The sequence below is a fragment of the Thalassophryne amazonica genome, chromosome 12 (genome assembly GCF_902500255.1).
Source record: "Thalassophryne amazonica chromosome 12, fThaAma1.1, whole genome shotgun sequence".
NCBI lineage: Eukaryota > Metazoa > Chordata > Actinopteri > Batrachoidiformes > Batrachoididae > Thalassophryne > Thalassophryne amazonica.
The window spans coordinates 95,571,904-95,597,873 of NC_047114.1; the positions used below are offsets into that span (position 1 = coordinate 95,571,904).

Genomic DNA, 25,970 nt, shown 5'->3' on the forward strand with positions numbered 1-25,970 from the left:
AAGCTCACAGAGCTGTGCAAAAAAATATTAACATTGCAAGTGGAAAAACCAGCTCTCCTGTAGCTAGTTAAGTGGTGGTTTATTGCAACTATATAAAAAAAATCCACTATTGCTATATTATCGATCATGACTTTTGTTTGCCATCCACTTTTGTTCTTGTCCACTTTTGTTCATGATATGTTGTGTGTGTATGTATATATATATATATATCAATAAGCTTGCTAATGATTACATGAAACTTGTATAAACTTTGATTAAAGCATCATCATTTTTGTCCCAATGAGATCTGAGTACTTGAGAACAGAAGGGGAGAAAGTGTCAAAGTACTAAAAGAAAGAAAGGAAATAAATGAAACAGCTAATCATGGCAGACATAGATTAGGAGAGATGTAGGTTACATTATCTGGAGAACAAAAGTAAGAAAATGAGAGAATTAGCTCAGTTATTACCCCAAATTGTTGACGTTCCAATAAGCTGTCTATGTGCGGTCCACATAACATACGAGTGGTCACATGGCCGCCAGTTTACTTCAGCGGTTTGTACGGAGTGTGTGGGCCAATGAGCTGTCCAGTGTTATATTCAGATCAGTGGGTCATCCCAGGGCAGTCGGTGAAGTCCGGTAGGAGCCAATGACAGATTCAGCAGGAGTCAAAATAAAAATGCACAGGGGTCAAATTTAAAGATGCTCAAATCACATTGAAAAGTACACCGTATTATTTGTCTGATCATAAAGATTACAAAAATGTATAGTGTGGACTATCTATGACTGGGTAAACACAGGAAAAATGGTGACAAAAGTCAATTTGTACAGGAATCAAAAGTCAAAGGTGCTCCAATTTTGCTAAAAAGTGATGCAACGTGTTGGCTGAACTAATAGGATTAATAAATGCAGTAGTTTTGACCATGGCGAATGCTTGGTTTCCAAGGTGAAGGTCAAACAAAGCTGATGCCCATTCGAGTTCAGAAAATCTCCACATTTTGTTATGTTACAGCCTTATTCCAGAATGGAGTAAATTCATTTCATCCTTGGTGTCTGCTCTGCTCCCCCTCCGTTCTCTGTGTTCCAAGGCGGCTGCGTCACGGAGCTGACTGACTCACCCGTCTGCAGTCATCACACACCTGTATTTAAACCCCGGTCTCTCCATTCCACACTCTCCAGAACCTCAGCTCAGCTTTGTGGTACCTGGCTTCAGTTATTCCAAGGAATTCAGCTCAGTGTATGTGTCTCTTTATCTAAGTATCATTTGTGTTTTTGACCGTTTTTCTTGTACTCCTTGTTTCCAGGGTCACCTGCCTCCTGTCAGCTGGTCCTGGTCCATCGTCTCTCATGCATTCTGGTCAAGCCTGGGTCTCCCCGCTCTTGTGCCTCTCTCCACAATTAACTGCACATTTATTCATTTTTTGTACTCCAGTAAATTATTTTGTTTTCACCTCAGCTCCCTGCATTTTGGGCCTAATCCTTCATTTGGCTAACCGTAACCGTGCTGTATGTTACCCTGTAACTTGTTACCTCAGCATAACAGATGGTGCAAACTATTCCTTTTTCAAACCCTTTTAACTCAACCAATCATTTGCATCACTTTTTCCAAAATTGGAGCAACTTTAACTTCTGACCTCATTGACCCCACCTGGCTACACATACCACCCTGGGATGGCCATCATACATTTTTGTGTAGGTCATGGTACAGTGAGGCTGGATTGTAAGTTCTGAAGTAAGTCTCTGCCTGAGACAGAGTATTAAACGGGCCTTTCCTCAGGTGGTTGTATATCTTGAATGAACACACTGAGCAGCCAAAGTCACCCTATGTTACTCTGAAGGATACCGGACTAGTATCAACCATCTGAAGATGATTCATCTTCAAGTCAAAAGGCGTTATGCGGCAACTTTATAATAGTTCCCTGTTAAACTGAACGACCCTGCCTGTCTGAGACGGAGGAGTCTCCATGCCTAAACTGTTTGGGTCCTGGATGTGGAATATTAAATCACGGTGATAAAGTCAGTGTCCCAGGAGGGAGAGTCGACATGAAGCCTTTTATTCAAAAGGTTATAGACCCACACCGGGAATAACTGGCTCCCCAAATTTCATTAAACAATCGTTAAAGTAACACTAAAGAACAGAACTTGCAGTAAAAGCTGATGATGCACTTTTTCAGTGACTTTTGGAGGTAATATTTCATCAACCTCAAATTATTTGCTTTGGCTCAGAAAAAAACATGGTGTGTTCTTAAACTGCAGTCTCCGTTCTCTTCCGTTCCCAGGACGGACTCTGAGCCTTGCCTCTGTGTAACCACAAGTGAAATGCAGACAACCTGCATACATCGACAAAGCTCGGCAACGCAAACAAAGAAAAAGGAAACACAAAGAAGCAGAAGTGTTAAATGAGTCGCCTCTGAATTAAATAATTTACTGTGAGCAAAGGAGACTCATTCAAACTGACTAGTGTTCATTTGTGTTGTTTTCTCAGAGTAAGCCAGATGGAATACAAAAAAAAAAAAAAAGCACTAATGGGACCGGCGCTTACAGCCGGCACAAAGGAACGCACAGCTTGGTGTATGCATCGGTGCTTGTTTTCTGAGGCGGTAGATCGGGATTGTACCATACACCAAAAAACCTGAGTCTGAAGCCGAGTGACGAGTTTTTTTTTTCTTCTCTCTCTTGGAAAAGTTTATGGGTTCGTGAGGACCTTGGACAGCGGTGTTTGGCAATACCAATATCTTTGTAGGAGAATGAAGATCTAAGTCTTGAGGATCCCTGTGAGACTTGGACACCAACCAGTGATCCGTTGGTGTGTTCTGGTTGGTTTTTGAAGTTGGAATTCCAACTCATCAATTTGTTCAAATCCCACATATCCCAAGTTCACCAATCCAACATGGCTGCCCCGAGCAGCAACAGTAGTGAAAGTTGTAGTTCTTACTGTTTATCTTTAAGCACTTCAGTGTCCAGTTGAATAAATTTTGGACACAGTGCTGTCCTACTGCATTCCATCGACGTGATGCTGTATTTTTTGTGTGAAAAACCATGTCATTTGTTGTTTATCAAATGGTACCACTAGCACTGGCTAACTATTTAGCTGTTGCTAAGGACTGTCTAACACTAGTGTAACTTCTGTGCCATCAGTTCTCTCCTGTGAGGTCTCTTTGGTGGACCACATGGTTTTTGTAGCACTGTATACGCCACAATTTTGAGGCATCAGCTAATTTTACAACATTGTGGCGTTTGGGTTGTGGCATTCTTCCCAATTGTGACAACTTCCAAGGAACAAGGTCTGTTAGAAAAGTATCGCACCTTTTTATTTTTTCAAAAACCTGATGGATTTGAATCACGTGTGCTTGCATGAGCCAACCTTGAACCTTCGTGCGCATGCATGAACTTTTTCACGCCTGTCGATTGCATCATTTTCTGGTAAGCAGCCTTTGTGTGAGGTTTTGTGCAGTGCGCTCGGCGGATTTTCATTTCAAGGAAAAAGACGGAACGACTGGAGCAGCGCTGCATCAAATTTTGGCAGAAACTGGGCGACAGCCAGGTGGAAACAATTCGGATGATTCAGACGGCTTTCCATGGCTTTTCAGTCGTGTGACTATCTGAGAAATTGTGGAAGAGGTGGGCATGTCACAGCATGTCCTGTGAGACTTCAACACAGAGGTGCTTTTGCTCCTCCATCAGCAGCAGCATGAATTTCACCGCCACTCTTTTCATGGCCAAATCTTCTGTCACAGTGGAATGTGCCGAAAAAGTGCTGATGTCCACCTCTTCCACAATTTCTCGGATAGTCACACGACGGTCCCGCATCACTACAGCGTTCACTTTGGAAATGATCCAGTCATTTCAGCATGTTGATAGCCGACCGGAGCGCGGCTCGCTCTCCACCGTTGTGCGGACGTCTTTAAACCGGTTGTACCACTCCTTAATCTGTGTGATGCCCATAGCGTCATCACGGAAAGCCGTCTTAATCATCCAAATGGTTTCCACCTGGCTGTCGCCCAGTTTCTGGCAAAATTTGATGCGGTGCTGCTCCAGTCGCTCCATCCTTTTCCTTGAAATGAAAATCCGCCGAGCGCACAGCACACGTCCCACACAAAGGCTATTTACCAGAAAATTATGCAATCGACAGGCGCAAAAAAGTTCACGCATGCGCACGAAGGTTCAAGGTTTGCTCATGCAAGCACGCGTGATTCAAATCCATCAGGGTTTTGCAAAAAATAAAAAGGTCCGATACTTTTCTAACAGACCTCGTATGTAAATGGAACACAGTTTAGGGAAGTGAACAGATGTCTTTAGGGGATCACTGGATTCCGGTGGAATGACTGTCAAACAAATGGTTACTTCAGGAGACAATGGACTTGATGACTGTTGTATCACTTGCACAAGGACTTGTTGTGTATTTTCTCTGGGCACCATCCAATATGCATGTTCCTCAGTGTTGAAGTGGATGCACAAATTTTAATCTGGTGGTGTCAGATAAGTGGTTACTTTTGAATGGTGGGGGTGGACTGGTTGTCTGCCTGGGTGGTTGCCACCCAGGAGCCATGGCGGTTTTGTTTTGTGGTAAATGCGGTGGCACATGGCAGTAGCGCATTTTCCTAGATTTGACCTGACCGGATGTTTCTTGCTCCTTGGGTTCATAAGCGGCAATCACCAACATATGGCTGGTGATGTGGTGGTCCACAAGCGGGTGGACGGTGGTGGTGAAGTAGGATTTGTAGGAAGAATGTGCTCAGCTGTTTTTCTTCATTAAGTTGTGGTGGGGGCGGCTCACGCAAATTATCTGCCACATGGTTTGTGCACAGATTTGTTCCCTCACCATCTAAATAGCAATGTGTCAGATTAAAGTATGCACGGTGTTATTTATGTTCTGCTCAAAACAAAGGCATGATTATTTCAGAGCCTAAGTAGAACCACGTTGCACCCTGCACCTTCCTTTGTGCTCAGATTTCATGCCGTGTACACTGCAAAGCGCAGCTGGACATGCCCCAGTTGCACTTGCACTATGCGCGTCACACTGCACTTTAGATCGGCAAGATAGGGCCCATTGACAACACGTCTTTCATACAGTTAACCCTGTTTTTTATATAAAGGGTGTATTTGCTCATCCAAACTGTGCATCAACGTGCAGAAGAATTTGGACATGCAAATATCAAACATGGCTTCATAATGCTTTTCTAAAACATACAACTTGAGTGTGTTTTTTTTTTTTTTTTTTTGTGATGCATCATTCTTATGATTGCAGCTGCAGGAAATTTCAAGCTTGGATCTACAAGTGTTTTTGTATCCTCAACCACATCATGTTGAGTTCAAGTCTGATTCAAACTTGACAATGACACAAATTGTCAGTGAGACATTCTTAGCTGCAAATCATTTGAACCCCATATATTTTTAAAACAAAAATCATTCTGATTGTTAAGATTCTTCCAGTTTGCCAGTGAATATGCTTTTAAAAAGCTTTATAAAGCACAATCATTTGTGGAGCATTTATATTTTCTGCTCATTGAGGCAGTGAGAGATTATGGACAAAGGTTCACAGTGACATTATAAAACATGAAGACAAAACTCTCAGGGCTTCAACAAAAGTTAAATGAAATGCCAACATTTCATTTGAGGAGCTGTGCAAGTCATAATTCTTTCTTTGACTGTCACTTACAGATTTCACCCTCTCACATACATTCACACATTCACACATGCACATAAACTAACTCATACATAAAAGCTGTATAATTTCACTCGCATAAATATATATTTACACTAATGCACACATATAGTCTTCCTCACATATACTTGTACATATATTTCCCCTCACACAATCTACTTTGACTCTTCCATTCTCTCGTCCATATAGTCTACCTCTTACAAACTTACAGTATGTTTTCCGTCACGCATACATTTTTATTCTTGCATACGTATATTCTACCTCTCACATATTTCCCCCCTCACACACATAAATTTTCACACTTGCTTGCATATATTCTAACTTTCACATACATATACACAACCTTCGGCCCTCACACATACACTGTCACTCTTACATACATTGATTCCACTTCTCACAACCACATTTCCGCTCACACATTTGATATTTTCACTCATGCATATCCCTCTCACGTACATATATTTCTCCTCTCACGTACATTTTACACTCGTCTCCATATATTCTATTCTACCTCTCTCTCTCACACACTCATTTTTTTCCTCACACATATAAATATTTAAACTCACAAACATATTTTCACTTATCCATACTATTTTTCCTTTTACATGCTTACATATAATTCATGGACATAGACTGAGTTGCTCAAATTCATATATTCCTGTGTGTGTGTGTGTGAGTGTGAGTGTATGTATATATATAGAATAGAATATCAGAATATCTATATACATGAGAACATATGCATGTGAGAGGAAGAATGTGTAATAATAAATTATATTTTGCACAGCCCCTCAGTTTCACACATTTCATCATCTGTGCACTGTTAAAAGCTTTTCATAACTTTACATAGTTTCTGTTGGTAAATGCCCTTTTACAGTAAGAAGGCCATAAAAAACAGCCAACAAAGCACCACCAATCTGTCTATGATGTCATCTACACTTCTAGAAAACTGACAAATAACCAAAAGTGTTGGCTTACCTCATTTATCTGATCCAAAGTTAATGTACAGAATAACAAGAAGCATGGGTCAGAGAGAGATATAGTACAGTGTAAGTCAACAGGTGTAGACGAGCACTAAGCCTCCAATTTTCATCATCAGAAAGAAACGGTTAAAAAGGGCATTGACCTTAAGACAGACTGATATGGAGAAGACAGCAGCGGAACACAACATACAAATGAGTCTTTCTAGCCAAGTGAGAATGAGCTCCGTTCCACACTTTGAGTGGCCCGTGGGCCCTGTATGAAACAGGCTGTGGACAGCAGGGGAGGGACCTGGGGGCCAATTGTTCATTCCATCTCGCGCTTACACTTGATTGACTGCAATGTTTCCATGCAGCGCCGGGCGCATGAACCCACAACACCTTTATCCATAATGGATTAGGCCTGGAGGGCAGCCCAAAGCACTCGGGCTTCTCAATGATCTGACGCTTCAGGTTCTAATAAGACGCAGTGCTGTTTAATTCCTCCGTCACGGGGATGGGGGGGGGGGAGTCAATTACTGATAAATCTCGACCACACATAGCACAAGTAAGCAGGGAGGGAGGCGAGGTGAGAAAAAGAAATGGAAAGTGATGAAAGAAGGAATGAGGTACAGGTGAGTAAATTGCATATATGAAGCAGGTGAGAAGGAAAAAAAGAAAAAAGTAAAGCGCGGGAGAATCGGTGAGAGGGTGAGGGTGTGATTCCAGGCAAGAGAGAATGAGAAGAGGTGATAAAGAATAACTAGATGATGCAAGGAGAGGCAAAAAAAAAAAAAAAAAAAGTCGGAATAGTGTTGGCCAAAGTGTGAAGACAGAAAATAAGGTGAAAGAGAATAAATATGAAAGAAGAAGAAAAAAAACTACAGTCTGCTACAATGTGGGATTTGGAGTCTGGCTGGTGCGATGCTGAGAAATCTGGAGCGCTGCCAGACCCCGTCAGCTTCTGGTGCTAATGAGAGGAAACGAGAGTGATTCTCTTTTGGGGCAAAATCTCTTTGTTACGGTGTCAGCGAGTCAGATTAGACGACAACAGTCTGAAGGATGCAGCAGGCTGCCGGCGCACCGAGTCCAACTGGACCCCGACACGCCGAGGGAAGAGATCGGACTTATTACACAGCAGGACGTCCCTCACTGTTTTACTTTTAAGGGGCTGTGGGGGGTTATTTCATTTAGATCAATCACGTGTATAGATATGAGTCTTCACAGGGAACTGGGACAGAAGCATGTGACACACACAGACACACCCAAAATGCACAATCGATAGGAGAAAAAAAAAAAGAAAAGAACAAGGAACAGACGAGCAACAAAAAGGACTCGCACCGTAAACACACGGAGACGGGGCACATTAACAATTTATCATAAAAGTGCATCTGGGGAAGAATAAAACAGTTGTGCTGTGTGGTGCAAAACAGAGAAAAAAAGACAGAAAAAGGGGAGGGGGCGGAGACACGGGGGCCTTACACTGTGTCACAGAGGAAGCCGAGCATTCAGAGAACTGTGTGCGTGTGTGTGTGTGTGTGTGTGTGTGTGTGTGTGTGTGTGTAGGGTGTTTGGGGGTCCTACCTCGTACTCCTCCTTGAAGCCGTAGCCCTCTGCACACTTCATCTGGGTGATGTGCTGGAGGAGATCGGCCACACGGATGGCCGGGTGCAGCTGACCGGTCTGGTATGGGACGTCGACCGGCTCCCGCTTCCTCAGCGAGTGAGTGTGCGACTGCACCAGGCTGCTGGTGTCACTGCCCATGTTCTGGCTCTCATCTGTTGGACACAAACACAGAAATAGGCCCCAAACTGGTCAGGGGGGAGCCGTGCAGGACGCTGTGCAGCACATGTGTGACATAATGCTTAAAGGAGTAAACAGGACATTTTTTAAAAATGATATGTGTATAAAGTGTAGAAACATAGAACCTGCTGAAGAAACTTGATGTATGACAGTGAGGTGGAGTCACTCTTACATTTTGTACTTGTATGTGTTCCCATTAACAGATGGCAGATTATTTACTGTTCAGCATTATGTCACCACACTCCAGATTGACAAACAGCGCTTTGCTAATAATCTGTTTGTTATGGATGGTCACAACAACACAACATCATTGAGTAATAGGGTGATTCATGTGGTGGGAAGGTTCAGGTCCATCTGTCTCAGTGTGTGGCTGGAAAACATTTAATTTCAACCTGTAGCCATTCAAACACTGGGCCCTTAAAGGGGTCATATTGTGTGTAAAACTGTTTTTAACCTCTCACTAAGGGCCCTATCTTGATGACCTATGGTGCATAGTGTAAATTGCAAACACATTTGTAGCATGTAAAAGCCTTTATTGCAATTTATGTGGCTTTAGCACAAGTGAAAGGTAGGGGGCCATGTGCAAAGAAATTCGAGTTAAACACTTAGTTACTCACAGGCATGTTGTGGGCATAACTTGAAATAAATCACTCAGAGTGTCTCACAGGTGCCTCAGTGTTGAGGACCCAGAAGGCAGAGGGGACACTCATGTTTGACCAGGCTGTAGCAGATAGATGGTTACATTCAAGAGGTGGGAATGGACTGGTTGTCTGTCCGGATAGTTGTCATCCAGGTCCAAGAATGTTTCCGCAGTGTGGTGGATGTGGCAATGTGCAGCACTGGCGCATGATACCAGACCTGACCTAAACTCAGAGCATGACCTGCTGTTCCTTTTAAGACACAAGTGTGTCAGAGTCTGGCAATTCAGAGGGAGAACTCACAAGTGAGACGTTTTCTGGCAAGGAGACATATGTGCGTGCACATAGTGCGTAAGTGGAACCAGCACTGAAAAAATATATGGGTGACACAAAAACGCCCGTCACAGAACCACAAAATACTAAGTGTAGTGAGTACTATGAGACTTAGATTAACATGAGGTTATGTGTGAAAATTCATGTTCAGTATTGCACAGTATCTTCACTAGCCACCAGGGGTCCATAAAACATGCAAATAATGCATCACTAGTTGAAGTGGCCTTTAACACAGACCTCACACAGCAATGTCTGAACAAACGGAAGGATAAGGTCCTTGGGAAACTCTACACAGGAGAAGGCTTGCAGCTCCTTTAATGGTAAGATAAAAACTGTTCACTCGGATTCAAACCAAAATTGCCTGTGCTACACTGTGGTGCACTTTGTCTGCAGTGTGGTTTCACAGAGATGGATTGAGTGAGTTTTTACAGCGTCCAAGTATCCAAACACAGGTTTGTTATGCATCCTAATGCTGTATTACGAACCAATTTCACAGCAAGTTTGTGATGGCGTCATGACAAATGATTTAATCTATTAGTTTGTGCAACAATCAGGAAATGTTACATTTTTGTGATTTTATCATGAAATTATTTTGTGATTTGTCAAGAAAAGTGGGGTGACACAGGAAGGGTGGAGTGATGGTTACAAATAATGACTGAAACGTAACTGCATTACACAAATGTGATGTATTTTGTGATGGTATCATAATAATAATTAAAAAAAATGTGAGACTGGGCTGTGTATTATCAGCGACGTTTCCATTGCAAACCATGTTTTAAGTCCGGACTTCCAGTGAAAACTGAATCCATCCCCTGTCAATTTCAGGTTGTGTGCTTTCAAGGATGAAAACTATTGTAAAAATATGGTACAGTCCACATAATTTAGTAAAGTTTTGTATATTTCCATTGCTTTTTTTCAGCTGCCAATATGTAGACCTGGAATCCCACTTGTGCTAACTGTGTCCTTGAACAAGACAGTCTACATTGTCTCAGTCCACTCAGCTGTAAATGGGAACCGGCCTTGGCTAGGGAAGTAAGCTGCGTCCGTCTGGCGTCCCGTCCAGTGGGAGCTGTAGACCAACGGGCCACAGCGTGATTATAAGCCTATCATTTCTTCTTAAAGGAATTCCATTTGATGGCAGTTTGATGCTCTTCCCTGTGTGCACAGACAGAGCGTACATGCACCGTGAACCTGCCTATGTCAGTCAGGCCTTTTGAATATTACGTCTTGTGCGCTGGACCTTATTTTTTTAAAAATTATACTTGATCTGTTTCATATCATACGACAAGCAAAGCACAATATTTCATATACATTTCTACGACTGTGCAACATGCATTTTTCATTCAGAAATGCACCTTAGGGTTTGGGTTGATGTTACCATAGCAATAATAATGTGAATTTCTTGTTTCCTGTGACATCAGCACTGCCTACCAGCTGACAAATATGGTAATATTTATGTATTTTTGTGCTTTACTTTTTGTATGTTTTACTTTGAATTGTTCACGAAGATAACCTGCATTTTTAGACCAACATGTCTCTAGATGCCAAAAAAACAAACAAACAACAAAAAAAAAAAAACACAAGCAGACTTGTCATTTAAGGAATAGGGTCACTAGGTGTAAAAATGACAACTTTGCCGGGTGTACTCTCCTGATGACACTTGTTCTGCTCCAACTGCTGCTCAACTCTGTATAACAGATAGGGCCCTTCAAGTTAGATGGTGTGATTTCATGTTAAACCTCCTCAAAACCCCACAATTCCATGAGTGTGCATGAAGAAAGTAAACAGAATTTAGGCCTGAAATGGATCGTATGAGACTTCTGTGACGTATGTCACAGAAGTCCTTCTCTGAACTCACCCACATGGTCTGTAGGAGCGATACAGGGAGATGGCACCTCTCTGAAGGGAGAGGGGGCGTGGCAAGCAGCAGCTCCTTTCCATTTAAAGTGACAGAAACAGAACAATGGTTGTTTCATAAAGAGAGGGAAAAAAGGGTTTATATTAGATTAGGATGCATCACCTCAGTGCCCATGGAGGTTTTGGCTTCAAAATTTTATATCTGTTTTAAAGACAATATTTCTTGTTCTGAAAAAAAATTGTGTATAATATGACCCCTTTAAAGTACAGCACTTTTACTACAAACAACTTAGAATAAAAAAAGAGCCTGAGCTGTGAGAAACAGTGCAGAGTGATCCTTAAAGCAAACCGCATGAAGATGCTGGAGAACAAGTTTACTCTTTTTTTTTTTTTTTTGGTAAACTGGTGCTACAGTATGCTGGTCTGGACTGAAGTCAGAGACCAGTGCAGCTGGTTCATACTGTGATCCAGTCAGTGGCAGACATGAGGCACAGATGCTGAGGGGAGCCAGTGGACGATGGAGGGTGTCCAGAAACATGGAGAAGGAGGATGTGAGGGGTCGCGGTGGGCCACAGTGAGCATGTTGCAGCAGGCACTGTCAGAAGCATCACACAGACACAGCGTAGGTTCAAATCCCACCGCCCCATCTCCCCAAAATATTAAAAAGAAACAAAAACAACACCAAACAACCCAGGAGGGAAGCAGAGATGGGAGAAGAATGCATGGGGTGATGCTGCCATTGGGGGGCACTGTACTTTCACCATGCTATGCTAATGGCGTGGTGGCGGTGAGATGCGAACACGTCCACTGGTCATGCAATCAATGTCGTGATGTCAGAAGCAGCCGCTCGCTGTCGGCTTGCTTTCTGAGTAAACACCACCTCCTTCCCCCAACCCAGGGCCCGCGTGGGGAGAACTTACCATTAATGGGCACTTTTTAGATAGCAGATACATATGAGGTTACGTATGTGAAAGAGAAACAGAGGAGAAGAGAGAGAGGAGAGAGAGAGTGAGAGTGAGAGAGAGAGAGAGGGGATAAGCAACAAATACAGCATGAGAACCTGTCACAGTCGAGTGTTTTAGAGCTAGGCTATGAGGCGCCAGCACACGCCGTCCAAGTGGTAGTGAGCGGCGGGAGGGAGGGGTGTGCTGAGTGGATGGATGGGGCAATTTCAACGGTGCAAGACAAAAAAGGAACAGAAGAAAACAAAACACTCATGGACTTCAAGGGACAAAATAAATGGTGATTTGGAAAGCGTTTTGATCACTTACTTATTACTTATAATGATGACTTTTTTTTTCCTGACAAATTACACTAAGAATCATTGACATTGATGAAATTCCTTTGCTAATAACTGCAATTATGTTTGTCAGTGTAGTTTTATTTTTTCTCTGCAAAACAGTGAAATCCAGAGCTTAATTACCTTTAGGATCTAATCCGTTATGATCATTAACCTCCACTGACGACACGACTGGAAGTGTCACAACTGAAGGCGTGTAACCTTTTCCGGCTGCCGTAAGTCCGCGTTAATTAGAAGGAGAGAGCATATCTCACCCATATTGGCCTCTCTTCATTGGCTTCCTGTTAATTCTAGAATAGAATTTAAAATTCTTCTTCTTACTTATAAGGTTTTGAATAATCAGGTCCCATCTTATCTTAGGGACCTCATAGTACCATATCACCCCAATAGAGCGCTTCGCTCTCAGACTGCAGGCTTACTTGTAGTTCCTAGGGTTTGTAAGAGTAGAATGGGAGGCAGAGCCTTCAGCTTTCAGGCTCCTCTCCTGTGGAACCAGCTCCCAATTCAGATCAGGGAGACAGACACCCTCTCTACTTTTAAGATTAGGCTTAAAACTTTCCTTTTTGCTAAAGCTTATAGTTAGGGCTGGATCAGGTGACCCTGAACCATCCCTTAGTTATGCTGCTATAGACTTAGACTGCTGGGGGGTTCCCATGATGCACTGTTTCTTTCTCTTTTTGCTCTGTATGTACCACTCTGCATTTAATCATTAGTGATTGATCTCTGCTCCCCTCCACAGCATGTCTTTTTCCTGGTTCTCTCCCTCAGCCCCAACCAGTCCCAGCAGAAGACTGCCCCTCCCTGAGCCTGGTTCTGCTGGAGGTTTCTTCCTGTTAAAAGGGAGTTTTTCCTTCCCACTGTAGCCAAGTGCTTGCTCACAGGGGGTCGTTTTGACCGTTGGGGTTTTTCCATAATTATTGTATGGCCTTGCCTTACAATATAAAGCACCTTGGGGCAACTGTTTGTTGTGATTTGGCGCTATATAAAAAAATTGATTGATTGATTGATTGATTGATTGATTAATTGTTTTTGCAGTTCATTAAAGGGGGAACTAACATAAGCAACTATCACAACAGCAATGACGAAAGACGCCACTTTTTGTTGCATTCGTTGGGGGGGAATAACAAAAATACAACTACTACTAATAATAATAATCAGGCTTGTGTGTTTCTAAACAGTGGCTGTGGTGAAGCTAGCGCACTGTTGCTTATTGGCGCTTTATTCAGTCGCTACGTTACGTTCCCTGCTCCTTTTGGGGGGGGGGGGGGGGGGGGCGTGTGCTCGTGTAAGGCGGCACACTTTGCGTCGCTCTGGTTATTCAACAAAAGCGCAGTCATAATTTAAAGCTGAGCAAAATACTCTTATGGAATTCTATTTTATCGCAGAACAGGACGGATAAACACGGGTAAAAAAAAAAAAAAAAAAAGCAGCAAAACAAAATCAAGTAGGTCACTAGCGGTTAGCCAAAGGCAGAGGGAGTGACTTTAAAAAGAATAATAGAAAAGGTTGTTGTTTTGGAGGGAGGGAGGGGAGTTAAATGAGTAGTGAGGAGATGGAGGGGGCAGGCGGGGGTTGGGTTGTGGGGGGGCAGCACAGCGAATGCATCCCGTTTGTAATGTTTTGGTGAGAACGTCTCCCTCTCACACACTTTTTGGCCTGGTCCCAGTTGCTGTTTGACCTCCAGCTCACCGGCAAGCCTCTGCGCCGGGATGGTCACAGCCAGCTCCACAACCCCACTGCCCCCCCCGGACACCCCCACCTGCCCTACCCACCACACACATCCAGTCCACGTCTGTCCATGCATATGAGAGGTCAAACACGTATGTGACATCACACGCACAACGCGGATGTGCGGATGGGATGGAGTGAAGCCAGCCTCAGCCCACGAGAGCCCCCCGCAGACACCCAGGGGAGGGGGGTTAGGGAGGGGAGAGAAGCAGCAGGCAGGGATGAAGGTGAGGAAGACATATGGAGGTAAATAAATAAATAAGAACAAAAAAAGGCAACCAAAATCAAAATGAAGGGAGGTGGTGGTGTGGGGTGGTGGGGTGGGGGTGGGGGGGTCGTGTTTCTTTGTCCTCACAGTTACGTCTTCAAACAGACAACTTATGACGGTAAACGCATCGTAACATCACGTAAGAACCAACAAACAGCAGCAAACAAAGTGTGTCTCACCTAAGATCGCAGTCGGCACGAAAGGATCTGCACATAATCCCGAAACGAGTGGAGAGAGAGAGAGAGTGGAGAGAAGGAAGAAAGAGAGAGAGAGAGAGGGTTATAGTCAGTAGAGAGAGAGAGTTACAGTCAATAAATAAATAAATATATAAATCACTGTTGGTGTTGGCAATTTTCTCACGTGCATCAGATTAAGACATGCACAAGTTTCAGGGGAAAAAAGTAGAAACTAATTTTGCAGGAGTTGATCATGTAGCTGCCCTTCGTCGGATCAATGAGCTGGGATCTGATTACACAAGACATCTGTTTCATTTGGTCAAATCAGAGTCATAATTGCACATATTCCAAACTGGTGAACTGAATTAAAGCACTTTAGTTTTTAGCTGCAGATGTAGTTTAGTAAGAAAAACCATCGTAGTTCAATTTGTCTTCCCTCTCGTTTGTGTGTGTGTGTGTGTTTTATTTTTTTTATTTTTTTGGCTGGAATTCCTAATTTGTAAAGCAAATGTCAACACTACAAGCTGATGGAATTTCCCGAAGTGTGAAAACTAATTTATCATCGTTTGTGCAGATCTGAGATAGAATCCGTACCTGGGTAGTATGAGTTGGTGGGAATGGAGGTGCTCAGAGTGTTGGCTTTGGGCAGCGTGAAGGAAGAAGGTGACGATCCAGCTACAAGTGGGAGAAAAAGAAAACAACCCATCAATGAGCAGATTCCAACACTTCACTATATGTACAGTAAGTCTGAAACTTCTTAATAACTTCAGATGTTATTCAGGGATGTTTTCTGGCTCCTGCTCTGTTCAGTGCCTGCACATACACAGTGTTTTGGGTCGGGTGGATGAACCTGGTGACTTGGGTCCTGTGTCCACACAGCAAAGTCTTTTTTACCATGAAGTGGCTGATTCTGTCTGATGTAGCAGATTCTCTGGAATCTCTGTGAAATGCCAGAAAAGTCTTGCTCCAGTGGTCCGAATTTCCTGTCTTCTATACAGCAAAATCACCAGTGTAAAATTAACAATGACAGTGTTAAATGAACACTGACAGTGTCTATATACTTCTCACTGACCCAGTGTGGACCCATATAAACACTGTAGGTGTTCATTTAACACCGACAGTGTCTATATATTCCTCGCTGACCCAGTGTGGACCCATATAAACACTGTAGGTGTTCATTTAACACCGACAGTGTCTATATATTCCTCGCTGACCCAGTGTGGACCCATATAAACACTGTAGGTGTTAATTTAACACCGACGGTGTCTATATATTCCTCGCTGACCCAGTGTGGACCCATATAAACACTGCCAGTGTTAATTTAACACCGACAGTGTCTATATATTCCTCGCTGACCCAGTGTGGACCCATATAAACACTGCCAGTGTTAATTTAACACCGACAGTGTCTATATATTCCTCGCTGACCCAGTGTGGACCCATATAAACACTGCCAGTGTTAATTTAACACCGACAGTGTCTATATATTCCTCGCTGACCCAGTGTGGACCCATATAAACACTGCCAGTGTTAATTTAACACCGACAGTGTCTATATATTCCTCGCTGACCCAGTGTGGACCCATATAAACACTGCCAGTGTTAATTTAACACTGGCAGTGTTTATATATTCCTCGTTGACCCAGTGTGGACCCATATAAACACTGCAAGTGTTAATTTAACACTGACAGTGTCTATATATTCCTCACTGACCCAGTGTGGACCCACCTAAACACTGCCAGTGTTAATTAAACACTGGTGATTTTGCTGTGTACGCAGGTCGAAGTCACTCAGCGGAGGGCGATGTTGTCCTGGCAAAGCTCAATGTTTGGCAACTGACCACAGACTTACTATAGGACATAGTTCAACTTCCGCTATCGGAGGGTGGGTGCATTGGTAGCACACCTTGGCGCAGCTGATCGTTGACTCACCATTTGAGATGTCAGGTGGCATAGCCTAAATATAGCTGACATAACGCTGCGATCGAGTCGCTTCCTACTGGTGTGGAACCTGTCTCCGGTCTCCAGACAGATTTCATGCATTCCTTCAGATTTCTACATATTTCTTCATGTCCAAGGGATCCAGAGGAGATGGTGCATCCAGTCAAGCCTCCAATAGGAGGAGAGGAATGTAGCAGTAACGCATTCTAGCGGAGGTGAAGTAGCAGTAGCGGAGCTCAACTCTTGCCAGTATTTTAGCATGAACATTATGTTGAAAATTTTTTTGGGGACCACAACGAACATCAGTGTTGCCTGACTGATGTCCACTTAGCTCCTGTGGAGTTTGGCGGACCTCTGCACTGGTCAGGATTAATCAACTTTTCACTCTCCATTGACAAACGCCAGGCTGATCATCACAGTGCGAATGGGCCATGAATGTGAACAGAGTGCATGCAACCACCTCCAGAAAAAAAAGGCCCACCAAGATTCTCATATCTCAGCAGTAATGTTCATGTCTCTGGGACCTTGGGCTTTGAGCTCAACAGATGCCTGGGAAGAGCTTATGGAGTCATGAGGCCACTGCAAAGAGATGCTTAGTGATGGCGATATTTTTGCAGAATAATAAGCCTTCAGCACCCTGTTTTACTGTGTGGTTATGAGACTTGGATGTTAAGCAGTGACTTAATAAAACGACTGGATGGACTTGGTGTGAGGTCTCGTCAGAGGATCCTTGAGGACCACTGGAATGACTTTGTGTCAAAGGAACGGTTATTTAGGGAGACTTGGATGAGGATCGCGTGCATTGTTAGAGAATGTCAGCTATGACATTTTGCCCATGTGGACCTTTTCTCTGTGCATGGTCCAGCACGTAGGTGCCTCAGTGTTGAGGACCCCAGCAACTGCAAAAAAAGGTCAAGGGGATGCCCACGTTTCACCTGGCTGTGCCAGATAGATAGCTACATTTGAGAGGTAGAGATGGACTGGTTGTCTGCCTGGATGGTTGCCAACAAGGACCCCAGGTGGTCCGGTCATGTGATGGATGCAGTAATGCACAGCACCACCGCACGCTCCCACACCTGACCTAACCTTTGTTGATGGCACAGCTGGATCAGCAATATCAGGTTTTATCTTACACTTATCAGCTGATTATTTCATGAAATGTGACAAATTTCAGATCAAATCTTATTATTCTGATCATAACTGACTGAAATTAGTGTCGACTAATATGTCATATATCAACATTTTCTTTATTTATGTACTATACCAGGTTTGGGTGTCAAAATCTAACCCCTTGTCCTCATTGTGACACCTGGGCTGTTGGGGTGGAATACAGTGGGCAACTTGTGTGCCATGTGACCACCAAGGTAACCATGAAGACCCAACAGGAACCCTGAACACAAGACAGCTAACAGGATTCTGGTGAAGGAAGAATACTCCATGGCTAATCAGGCAGGTGATGGCTTGTAACCCAACAACTGTGAAGGTGGATGAAGCCTGCAACAGGTCCTCAGACCTGAATCAAATGGAGTCTCCCCAGCCATCAAACCAGGCTAAGGATCTGTCACAACTATTTGTTTCTTGATGTGTAACAACATTCCCACATAAACAAACCCACACACTGTCGTCTCTAGACCGACCATGGATGTAGATGTTCTATCGATGTCATGATTCTGCCCATTCTGGGCTCTTGTTATGGTTTGGTCTCATATCGGTATCTATCCCCTCTCTCTTTGATCCTCAGTCTTTGATTGTGTGTTTGTTATTGTGTAGTCACCAGTTTTGTTTTCTATTTATCACTTATTTTCTGCTTATCATACTCGAGTCATGTGTCTAGTTCCGTTCCAGTTTTTGTCCAGCCTTTGTTTTTCTCCACTGTATTATCAGTAGTTGTTTCGCCTGTTTGTTTTTCTTTTTTCATATGAGGAATCATCTATTTTTCTCATGATTGTACCTCAGTCACTTCAGCCTTAATTTGGTTCTGTTTATTTCTTTTCTTTGTGTAATATGCTTGCCATTGTGAGTTCCATTCTAGTTTAATAATAGTCTTTTATTTTCTTATCTACAATTATTTTTAGATCGGCTATGCATAAATGCAAAGGAAATTGGCCTGAGCATAAATCTAAGAAAAACAGCAGTAATGGCAACAGATGTAAACCAGCTGAACGTAGATATCAGAATAAATAACAACAAAATTGCTCAAGTCCACAAGTTTGTCTACCTGGGACACAAGCAATCTTGCAGAAATGACCAAGACGTACCTGTAAAACTCAGAATTGGTCTTGGATGGGCTGCATTTAGTAAACATCAGTACTAAAGTTAAAATCTAGAATATATTTATCCTCCCTGTTGTGCTATATGGTCTTGACTGTGTAACCTGGACTAAGCGTGTGATAAAAATGTTAGAACCAAAATCACATTCTTCGCTTCATACTAGGACATAGGCTTATCAATAGAGTACCTATATGTACCTTAAGAAATTAAACTAAAGTACCTCCCATATTTAGCATGATTCAAAGCAAAATTTTAAAACTTTTTGGCCACATTAAAAGATCAAAAACAGGACTTTCGCGAGTCTGCCTGGAAGGAATGACTGAGGGCAAACACAGGAGAGGAAGGCCAAAACAGAGATAGCGGGAGAACATAAAACTTGGACAGGCATCTCTGACTGGCATTCACTAAACAACTCGTCCCAGAGTCGTCAGTTACGGAAGAGCATCAGTCATATTGAGTCACAATTTGCTAATAGCGGAAACAGCACTACATGATGATTTATTTTCTGGTTGTCCTCTTTTTAGTTTTGTCATTTTATTTTCTAGTTTGGTCTTTTGTTCTGTTCGTGTTAATAATTATTAGGTATTGGGTCTTATCTTTCTTTTGGCATTTTATGTTATTAACCGTTGGTTTTTCTGTTACTAATTTCTCTTGCCTCGGTCTGCTTTGGTTTTGTCTCACTGCACTCTCTTGCACCTGCATTTGTGTCTTCCAGTCATGCCCCCTTCCAGAACTCCCCCCACACCTGTTTCACATTCACACCCTGATTACCCTGCCTAGTGTTTATGCCCTGACTTTCTTTCTGTTCTTCACCAATATGTTGAATTTTCATTCACATCCCAGCATTTCCACAGCTTTGTTCTTTAGTCTGCCTGTGTTTTGACCTTGCCTTGTTTTTGACCTCATTTTCGTTTCAGCCTCTGAACCCTGCCTCGCTGTGTTTTTGAACTCTGTAGTTTTTTGGACCACGTCTCTGCCTACTACTGCATGTTATACGAGGTCTGTTAGAAAAGTATCGCACCTTTTTATTTTTTTCAAAATCCTGATGGATTTGAATCATGTGTGCTTGCATGAGCCAACCTTGAACCTTCGTGCCCATGTGTGATTTTTTTCACGCCTGTCGGTTGGGTCATTTGCTTGTAAGCAGCCTTTGTGTGAGGATGGGTGGAGTCGCTCGTCATTTTTTCTTTGCAAGGAAATGGCGGAACGACTGGAGCAGCACGACTGCATCAAATTCTTCCACAAACTGGGCGACAGCCAGGTGGAAACCATTCGGATTATTCAGATGGCTTTCGGTGATGATCCTCTGGGCATCACACAGATTAAGGAGCGGTACAACCGGTTTAAAGACGGCCGCACAATGGTGGAGGGCGCCGCGCTCCGATCGGCATCAACACGCTGAAATGACTGGATCATTTCCAAAGTGAACGCTGTGATGATGTGGGACCGTCGTGTGATTATCCGAGAAACTGTGGAAGAGGTGGGCATCAGCACTTTTTCGGCACATTCCAATGTGAGTTGCAGCGAAACTCATCGGCACGAAGCTGATGGCGCATTAACAGCGCCTCTGTGTTGAAGTCTCACAGGACATGTTGTACCATGCCCAGCTCGTCAACCATTCGGAAGATTCAGACAGCTTTCGGTGGCTTTTCAGTCGTGTGACTATCCGAGAAATTGTGGACAAGCTGGACATGTCAGGGCATGTTACAACATGTTGATGCCGATCGGAGCGCGGCGCGCACTCCACCGTTGTGCGGACGTCTTTAAACCGGTTGTACCGCTCCTTAATCTGTGTGATGCCCAGAGGATCGTCACCGAAAGCCATCTGAATAATCCGAATGGTTTCCACCTGGCTGTCGCCCAGTTTCTGGCAAAATTTGATGCAGTCGCACTGCTCCAGTCGTTCCGCCATTTCCTTGCAAAGAAAAAATGACGATCGACTCCACCCATCCTCACACAAAGGCTGCTTACAAGCAAATGACCCAACCGACAGGTGTGAAAAAAATCACGCATGCGCACGAAGGTTCAAGGTTGGGTCATGCAAGCACACGTGATTCAAATCCATCAGGTTTTTGGAAAAATAAAAAGGTCGGATACTTTTCTAACAGACCTCGTATCTGCTTGGCTGATTGACCAACTGTGTACCGAACCTTTGCTTGTTTGCCAGCTTTTTTTTTCTAACTCCTAAGCCCACATTGTGAGTTTGCATTTGTGTCCTACCCTGTTTTGAGCCACGCCTCAGCCCATACTTGACAATCTCATCCGGGAATCAATAAACAGACAATTTTCCTCACCACCGAGGGATTACCACGACCAAACCAGGATGTGCTAAAGCACAATTTGTACTCATGGTCGAAAGTATCCTTGCTGTGCTTTTGCTTTATTTTGTTGTTGCCCAAAGCAGATGGTTACTTCACTGAGTCTGGCCTGCTTGAGGTTTCTTCCCACAATCTAAACACCTCAGGGATCCACCAGGTGATTTCATTGATGAACTCATCCTGTCTGCTGTTAACCACTGAAATCGCCTGGTGGAGTTGGTGGCTACACAGAAACCTGCACCCTCTTTGCCCTTTCTGGAGTCAGGTTGACACCTATGGAAGCCCCATTTTGTTACATTTAAATGTATCCATGTTTTCCAGCGTGAACCCTGATCTGTGTCTTGATCTATCAATGGAATATTAGCAGAGTGAAGCCAGCCAGGACGTTCCATCATGGAGAGGGTGAGAGAGCTTCTGGACAGTTTTTAAGGTATTACACAGACAGACAGAGCAAGAAGCAATGCATTTAAATCTGTGCTCGCAGACAGAGGAACGGATTTTAACATCCATCTCTGCAGACAGTTAATCAAGGTCACAGCATCTTTGGGGCTCACCCCCTCCAGAGGTGAGGACACAGAAGCCGCTGTGGGGTTTTAATCTGATGCTTTTGACTAAGATTATACCAGGTCAAGCCCTGGGTGCAGACTTGGCTGAGCTGCCCATCAATAAAGTATTAAGTTTAATCTGGGAGAGGCAAAATTAATAGGTTATCGCCAGATAGAGAGCATCCGTGTACGTGCCGTGCACTTCCTCCTCAGTCTGGAAACATAATGAGGCGGAGCTCAGGACCTCGTGACAGACTCCTCGGAGCGCTAATGTTTACTGATCAGGTTCGAGGTCGAGGTTTGGAAATTCAAGCCGTCTTTGCTGCATGATTCCTTTCTGCCTGACGCTGCGGAGCTGCGCTGGTAAATTTTTTATTTTGCTAATAGCAGTTTAGTTTTAATTAATGCAGCAAAATAAAAAAAGCCTGTCTGGGTGGAACAGAGGAAATTATAAAAACGGAATGTTTAAAACAGGTACGACACAGCACTGAGGGCCCGTGAAGAAGAACAAACCTCCTGAATTACTCGAGCCTTTTGTGTCAAATGACAAACTGTTGGATGGCGTTGAAGACGCCGGTTCCCCGCTGACAGAAACCACAGCTGGCAGTAGTGCGCACATTTTCAGATGCTACAAAATTACGGTTAAATTGTTTGCACAGACTGAATAAAGACTTGATTGGAACAAAGCAAAAATAAAAACAGTGACAGACCATTAAAAGTCTATTCCTCCAGTAATGTAGGCATCTGGATGTGGTAAATTATGTTTAAATTTTTTTTTTAATGGTAATAAGAGGAAGTCACATGGTGTCACAATGAATTTTCTTTTTTTTCCCCTTTGGGTGGAGGCGGGGTTAACTTGACCATAAGTGACAATAAAGTTCCAAATCTGAACTAAAAGGCATGATCAGACAGCACAGACCTCCTCTCGTGGTATTTTCCTTTGATTTCTTTCTTTCATTGTCCAAGAGTTATGTCTTTGATCTCTCCTCTAACTTTATTAAATCCTGATTGCTGACCTGAGATATTGATCGCTCACTTTTTCTTTTGTCTCACTGATGTCCTGTGTTCCTGATCCTGATCTTCGTTCATGTTCACTCATCTTTTATCACTGACCTTTGATTCAATTCAATTTATTTATACAGAGCCAAGATGTTTCAATGTACCTTTCATGAGTAAAGAGAGTCCAGACTGTCCCCACCCACATGAGCAACAATCACATTGGCAACACCAGGAAAGGAAGTTGATTGCCGGTCATTAAGTTTTGATCCTGATCACTGAGCTTTAATCCTTATTATTGATTTTGATCACTCGTCTTTGTTCCTGATCTTCAAGCCTGATCTTAGATTCAAATCACTGAACATTGATACTGATCTTTGATTTTGAACAATATTCTTTGATCCAAATCACCAAACTTTGATCCTGATCACTGACATCTGATACTGATCATCAAGCTTTAATCCTAATCATTGATCTTAAGCCCTCATCTTTGATCCTGATCTTTAAACTTGCCCTCAGATTCTGATCATGGAATATTGATTCTTATCTTTAATCTTGAATACTACTCTTTGATTCAAATTACTAAACTTTGATCCTGATCACTGACTTTTTAGGTTCTGATCAATGATCATCGGTCTTGGTCATCTGTTCTTTGAATCTGAAGTTCTTTAGATCCTCAATGCTGAGTGCTGACACGAATCCCTGATTTTTAAACCTTTACAGAAGGTTATGTTATTGTTGGTGCTTGCCTTTCGAGCCACAATCAAGAGATGGAACCTGAAATTTAATCCTGATCACTGAACTTATCAGCAATCCTGATTATAAGATCAAAGGCATCAAAAATCAAAAGCAGGATTCTTGGTGAAGGTGCCGATGCACAGCCACGTGGTCTTACCTCTTCCATTGAGAGTGAGGCTGCACTCGCTGCGGGCGTTGAGCGTGAGTGCACACTCACTGCGGGTGGTCAGTGTGTGGTTGTGCGTGTCCATGAAGGAGAGTGCCTCGTCACAGTTCGTGCCCTGCTCCGTGTAGCTCTTGTCCATGGAGTTCACCATCACCGTCATTTCCTGCCGCGTGCTGTTCAGCGTCTCTTTGCGCTTCTTGGCCAGTTTCCTTAAAAGCAAAAGTTGTTGTTGAAACGTGTGAATGTGTCCAGCTGGAGCAGAACCCCAAAACATCATCGGCTGTGTTGATCTTTAAAAGTAGCTGTTGTCTTTGTGAGAAGAAGAGAACTATATAAACACTTGACCTGCATTTACTGGTCTACTTTAAGGTCTTTGCTAGAATCTGCTTCTGATCCATCAACACTGAAGCTTTATGTTGAGATTAAAGGCTGATAGACTGACCAACACACACACACACACACACACACACACACACACACACACACACACACACACACACACACACACACACACACACACACACACACACACACACACACACACACACACACACACACACACACACACACACACACACACACACACAAACCCGAGATATTTCACTTGGAAGATGAGCACACTTGTTTGCACAATTGCAACATAATTGTTTGTACCATGATGCTGTCATACAATAGGAACTACTCTGAACATATACCATATCCAGGCGTCAGCGTGCTCAGGGTGTTCTGTGCAAAATTCTGCCTGAAGAGGGGGCGGGCCATGCACAGCCAATATTACATTTGGTGGAACATATGATTTCATCACAAATAAAAAAAAAAAATCATCACATATGACTCCATTTTTGTCCAGTATGAATTCTTTTCTCATTCATTAAATGTGTTCTTTGTCAGCTGATGACTGGAGACTGTTGGAAAGTTGCCTGCACGCTCATGTGAGAGAACATCAGACAGAGAACTTTCCTGATGGTTGTTTTATCCTGTCCTTGTTCTTAGCTGGCCAGTGGACATCCAGTGGATGTTAAGCTGCTTTTTCATGTTGGTAGTAGAAGAAAAAAAAAACTGTCAGCAGAATTCCGTCCACGGCGGCAGACTGCAGGAGGTGACGTTAGGTGCGGTGCACACCAGCAGTCAATGTTTGTCCACTCATTCCATCACAGTACCAAATCCACTGATGACTAGCTTTCTGAAGGTTAAGACGCTAGAATTTGTAGCGTCTAAACCAAGCAGCAACACTCAAGCTTGCATTTTGACCACAACCAAGAAGTGCAGTTCCTTGACTGGCCACTTGAGGCTGGCTCCAAAACAGGGCACATTCCCATAGAAGCCCATTGTAAAATGTCCAAGTTTAGAACAGAAATAAACATGTTTACAGCCTGGTACAAAACCAGTTTTGTCTCTAAAGATAGTTTTCTCCTCCATGACAACTGTACGAGAGAGTGAATTTTTTCTAACTTCTTAGTCTAAGACATTTTAATTAATGGAATTCTCCATAATTGAGGGTGTTGTTGATCTCATAACTTCAGACCCTAATGGAGCCACTCGCTGTGGTGTCCATTTGGAGTTTTTATTACAAACACCTGGAACAACACGGCGTGTTGTGGTTAAATATCCTAACGGATCATCTAAGCCATCTCTGTTTCAGTACTGACGCTGAGTGAAACTCTCGCTTATTTAATGTTGTGTGCTAATAATGTTAGCATTTAGTAGGTCCACTTCATGTACGATTTCTGAATATGCGAATATGCGGAAATATGCGATATCTTTTACTGTCCAAACCAAAGTAAACATTATGAGAACCACTGCACGGCCCCCAAAAACATGAATTAACCCTCTGGGACCGATGCTGTCGTATATGACGGCTGGGACCAAGCTTTACTCAATTATAAATAACTTTTTAATGATATGAGATAGAAACTTACTTTTTTTTTGCTGAAAAGTTAACTCCATGGACTTTCGATCCACCATCGGCCATCTTTGTACTCTTCATAGAAGCTGTGTGATGACATGTGTATGTGAGTGTCCAATCGGAATTGGTTCAGTGTCACGTGGTTTTCCAAAATCCAATTGTAGGGCAGATTTACCTCACGTGATAAACCAAAGATCATTTTCAGCAGTGATATCTTACTAGTTAGCCCGTTTGAATGGGCCCCCTAACTCCTCCAATGCGCCCTGCGCCATTACACACAACGAAAGTGAAAGAGACGGAGAGCCTCGTATGACAATCTCATGTGCTCAAACAAAGAGTGTGTAACTATCAGGATTGCTCCACTAGTTTGCATTTGAATGTGGCTCTCT

General features: G+C 43.1%; 1 protein-coding gene across 6 annotated transcripts in view; it reads right to left on the reverse strand.

Annotated features, from left to right (window-relative positions):
* LOC117521153 (receptor-type tyrosine-protein phosphatase mu-like) overlaps positions 1-25,970 on the reverse strand; it is a 467,264-nt gene that overhangs the window by 71,892 nt on the left and 369,402 nt on the right. For 3 of the 6 annotated variants that reach the window (XM_034182501.1, XM_034182498.1, XM_034182502.1), the window contains 7 exons: positions 23,667-23,884; positions 15,298-15,378; positions 14,707-14,733; positions 12,152-12,163; positions 11,233-11,307; positions 8,185-8,378; positions 6,620-6,628 (listed from right to left, as the gene is read on the reverse strand). In XM_034182501.1, coding sequence (XP_034038392.1) covers positions 6,620-6,628; positions 8,185-8,378; positions 11,233-11,307; positions 12,152-12,163; positions 14,707-14,733; positions 15,298-15,378; positions 23,667-23,884 — 616 coding nt within the window. The remainder of the gene's footprint in view (positions 1-6,619; positions 6,629-8,184; positions 8,379-11,232; positions 11,308-12,151; positions 12,164-14,706; positions 14,734-15,297; positions 15,379-23,666; positions 23,885-25,970) is intronic. The other 3 variants (XM_034182503.1, XM_034182499.1, XM_034182500.1) reach the window with 2 other exon arrangements.